A 5,052-nucleotide genomic window follows, 5' to 3' on the forward strand; every position below is an offset into this window, starting at 1 on the left:
TATCTCACCTTCTGACCTGTGTGAAGGTAAAAGTGAGATCATTCTTACATCTCCGATCCTAGTGCAACATCACTTGGGGAAATCCAGCCTTTCCCCCTTGCTTCTCTGTTACTTTCCATCCAACAGTGAGATGCCTGGCTCCACCGATGCCATCCAGCTACTAATTGTTCAATTCCACATGCACAGTAGTAACAGAATTCTTAGCCGGATTCCTGATGAAACTACCGTTATCCACCGGGTTCTAGTGCTTACGTGTAGTGCTTACAACTTAGCCTTCAGACACCACACATTGCCAAGTGACTTGGGTCAAAACCTATTTCTCCACCTTCTTCAGACATGTTAATTGTTAATATTAATTGTTTACATGTTAATGTTACATGTTAATGTTTACATGTTAATTGTTGATGTTAATTGTTAACATGTTAATTAACATGTTAATATGTTAATTCAAAAATTCACTAAAATATGAGGTATCATCTGTACAGTGTGCATCGTTCCATCCTTGAGTCTCTGACTTATAGATGAAATTTATATTTATATTCAATAAGGTTCACTCTTTCTCCTATTACTATATATATTTTGACAACTTCATAGTGCAATGTTTCCACCACTGCAATTTCATAGAGAAGAATTTCACTATCCTGAAATATTGCCCATGTTTCACATATCAAACATCTTCTCCCCAATTCCTGCTAAATGCTCATCTGCTTGCTTTATATATAGACTGAAGTTTTCCCAAATGTGAAATAGGTGAAATTGAAAGTTTTCAGACCGAATTTTTAAATAGCAATATGCATTTAGGATTCCCTCATGTCCTTTCATGGTATAATAGTTTAATATTTAGATTGCTGAATACAATTCCACAGCATGGATACATCACGCATTGTTTATGTACTAATTTTTGGAAGAACGTATTTCTTGCTTGCATTTTTTCTCAATTGTAAATAAAGAGGTCACAATAATTCATGGACAGCCAATGATGGAGCTCTGAGTTTCAAGTCAGTTATGTAAATATTACGAGCATGACTTCTGGGGTCTTACATTAAGCTCTGTCTAGGTGTGTGAGTGACTGCATGGAAGATGGTGTCTGATGCAGAGACCACTCAGCTGACCCAGGCATCGTGCTGAAAGGATGTCAGAGCCCAAGCAATGTCCACACGAGGTGGACCCAAGGCCCAGCCCTCAGACCCGGTTGAGCCCCCAGCCTACAGTCAGGGTCACCCTCCCTTACACGTGAGTGTGCATCACAGGAGCAGGTCCTGTAGCTGAACTTGAGCCTTGCACAGCGACCCTGTATGGGGCAGGGTGGGCTTCTCCTCCAGGCCCGCCCTAAGCAGAGACGGTGAACAAAATAAAGAGCTGCTGTCAGTAGAAACTGTCAGGGGTTGTGGCAGGGTTTTGTCCGTCATTCAGCACCTAGAACATAATTATTCATTCCCCCATGTGATCCTATTCCATATGTGGTAAGTATATGGCACAGTGGGACTGGATGAGGGGTCAAAGGCCACACTGTGAGCGGAGATGCTATGAAACAGTGCAGATCCAAGTCCAGGGCCAAGGTCCTCCCCAGGATGCAGGAGGACCTAAGAGCTCAGGCAGGAATCCTGGGCTGTCCCAGGTAGGAAGACACACCTGTGCGGATAGAAAGGTAACACCATCTGACTCACACTTTAGCAGGACCACGCTGACACTGGCGAGGTAGTTACTTAGGAGACGTTGGGACACTATTAAACCCTAACCACACTTGACTTCAAGGCAAACATTTCTAGTTTAATCTTGTAGTAGTTTTTGTTCCATTCAGCAGCCTATGGCAACATTAACAATCTTAGTCTTTGTTATTCTGTGAGCACTTGTCTCTCTCCAAGATTTAAATTTGCTGCTGTCTTCGTTCTATAATTATCTGATATATTGGTGAGATTTTGATAACGTGCAACGTGGCCCATTTTGAGGCTGTTTTAAGAACATTAAATAAGAAGCATTTTCTCAGCTTCTCATCTCTCTGCGTCTCCAGGACGAGTATCAGCTTTATTGTAACACCCAGAAACTGGAAAGAGTTCCAATATCACACATCAGCTTAATAAATAAGCCAATCATGCTATGATCATTCTTGAAATGCAACCTGTTATTAAAACCAAGGATTCTTGATACACACAAAAACATGAGAGTATTGCGCTTCCCAGGTGGCGCAGTGGTTGAGAGTCTGCCTGCTGTTGCAGGGGACACGGGTTCGAGCCCTGGTCCGGGATGATCCCACATGCCGCGGAGCGACTGGGCCCGTGAGACACAACTACTGAGCCTGCGCGTCTGGAGCCTGTGCTCCGTAACAAGAGAGGCCGCGATAGTGACAGGCCTGCGCACCGCGATGAAGAGTGGCCCCCGCTTGCCACAACTAGAGAAAGCCCTCGCACAGAAACGAAGACCCAACACAGCAAAAATTAATTAATTAATAAACTCCTACCCCAAACATCTAAAAAAAATAATAATAATAACAAAAAAATAAAGATAGTGAGACTTTTAAAAAAAAACAAAACATGAGAGTATTCACAAATATTTGTGCTGACTAAAATAAGCCATAACAATAAATATATATATATTTTTTGTTTTGAACATATATTATGTTCCCACTTTTATAAATTCTAGAAAATGAAAAGTAACCTGCAGTAAAAAGGGAAGATCAACGGTGATGAGGGGACAGGATGGAAGATAACAAGGGACAGGAAGGAGGAAACCCAGAAACTACTGAAAATTATAGAGGAATCGATTTTTCTCTCCTGATAATGCTTATGCCTCCGTCAGTATTCATCACAGTGTTCATTCTGAGTGTGTGCGCTTTGTTACATGTCAAGAACCTCATTAAAGTAATTACAAATGAAGAAATGCATGACTTGGGAGGGAAGGAGTGAAGGGAAGATACTGAAACATAAGAGACTCTTGAAAATACTTCTCATCAACGCTGACCCCCTCCATATATTTTAGGTAAACACGAGAAGAGTGCAAAGTCATCATGACCTCATTACAGGAGGGGGATCTGCAAACCTCACCCGGAAACTCCAACTCTGTCCTCTAGTAGGTTCCAGGGAGCAGCCTGGCCCAGAGCTCAGCTGCAGATGCTGGATCTCACGCTCACCCCATGTTTCTCCTTGGACACTACACACACCCTCCATTCCTCTGGGTGTAGTTTACACTCCTAATATGAGGGTAACAATGACAGCTACATCACGGGATGTGAGTACATATGTAAGATGACATACGGGTCCTAAGGGATTACTCTGGAACAATCACACAATGAAAGTTATATTTCCCAAATGCTACCAACACCACCAAAATCCAAGACTCTCACACCTGCTCTGAGACCCTGCCCTTTCTGAGGACATTCAACGACATAGCCTCTTATATACTAGAAGGTCATGCAAATAGGATCCTTCCTCTGCTGATATAAAGCAGCCTCAGCCCTGAATCTGCAGCTCTGGGAGAGGAGCTCCAGCCCCGGATTCCCACGTGCTCCCATTCAGGGCTCAGGACAGAACACTCACCATGGACTTTGGGCTGAGCTGGGTTGTCCTTGTGGCTATTTTACAAGGTAATTTATGGAGAGCAAGAGACATTGAGGATGTGAGTGGATGTGAGTGAGGGAATCAGTGGATGTGTGACAGTCTCCTGACCAGGATGTCTCTGTGTTTGCAGGTGTCCAGTGTGAGGTGCAGCTGGTGGAGTCTGGGGGAGGCTTGGTGAAGCCTGGGGGGTCTCTGCGACTCTCCTGTGCAGCCTCTGGATTCACCTTCAGTAGCTATAGCATGAGCTGGGTCCGCCAGGCTCCAGGGAAGGGGCTGGAGTGGATCTCAGGTATTAGTAGTGGTGGTAGCACATACTATGCAGACTCTGTGAAGGGCCGATTCACCATCTCCAGAGACAACTCCAAGAACACGCTGTATCTGCAAATGAACAGCCTGAGATCTGAGGACACGGCCGTGTATTACTGTGCGAAAGATACACAGTGAGGGGAAGTCAGTGTGAGCCCAGACACAAACCTCCTTGCAGGGAGACAGGAGGGGGGATGCAGGGAACACTCAGGACATACAACTGCTCTGTGTTTCAGCCGCAGGAGCAGGTGCAGATGGTAGTTAAGGGCTGCTTTCCTCTAAGGGTCTGGGGTTTCCTCTCCATATAGCAGTTTTCCCTGGGGAACCTCTCTGTACTCATCCATGGTTCTTGACTTACACATTCAGTCTCTCAATTACAAAGACTTTTCGAAATAGGAGAATAAGTGACATATATGAAAGTCCGAGACTCAAAGTTATATATTCAGGTTTTCCCTTGTCTAACTCTTGTCTAAATAGACCCGTTTCAATACTATCCCAACAGATGTATAAAGAGTTAAACAGATTCTTCCTTCCTCATTATGATATCTCAGCCCTGCCCTACTGTAGACCAGCTGTCCCTGCCAGGATGCTGGCTGTTGACTTGCCTGCTAACCTCTTGTATGAGAAGCATAAATACGCCGAGCAGCTATGGATCCTCAGTGGGTCGCTGGGAAAGATGCCAGTTAGAGGGGACGTGGGTGGGGGTGTTTCTACATGTACTCCTTGCTATATAGAATCCCTATATGCTTATATAAGACCTGCATCCTGTTCTACTGTGCAGTTTATTTTATGTCAAATATTCATCATCAAAGCTATTACCAATAGGAAAATATTTAGTTGGTAGGGAAAGGTTATAGTCAGGTGGATAATAACATGAATTTTCAGAAGCTGCTGAGAACAAGTCTATTCTCCTTTCTTCACCACAGCATCTTATGTGAGCACTAAAATGAAAGAAAATCACTCAGGTTCTCATTCCACGAAGAGTCCTGCAGACCTACAGGCAGGCCCACCTCTGTCCAGGAACCTTTGCAGGGGAGGCCAGGTCCAGGGTGGAGAAGCCCAGGCCTCGACAGGAGGTCTCCCTGTGTCCTGATGTGTGCTCTCCAGCACATCACGTGCCAATTCCAGGATGCAGTTTAGCTTCACATCTGTAGGATTCAAGTAAATCGTTACCTACATCACATGCTTGGTG

General features: G+C 44.4%; 1 gene segment (V, D, J or C); it reads left to right on the top strand.

Annotated features, from left to right (window-relative positions):
• Nucleotides 1-3,480: 3,480 nt before the first annotated feature.
• On the top strand, nt 3,481-3,998 carry LOC137206971 (immunoglobulin heavy variable 3-23-like). The segment is given in 2 exon segments: nt 3,481-3,580; nt 3,685-3,998. Coding segments are annotated over 2 exon segments (360 nt in total).
• The last annotated feature ends 1,054 nt before the right edge of the window (nt 3,999-5,052 follow it).

This window comes from Pseudorca crassidens, chromosome 1, assembly GCF_039906515.1.
Source record: "Pseudorca crassidens isolate mPseCra1 chromosome 1, mPseCra1.hap1, whole genome shotgun sequence".
In the NCBI taxonomy this organism is placed as follows: Eukaryota; Metazoa; Chordata; class Mammalia; order Artiodactyla; family Delphinidae; genus Pseudorca; species Pseudorca crassidens.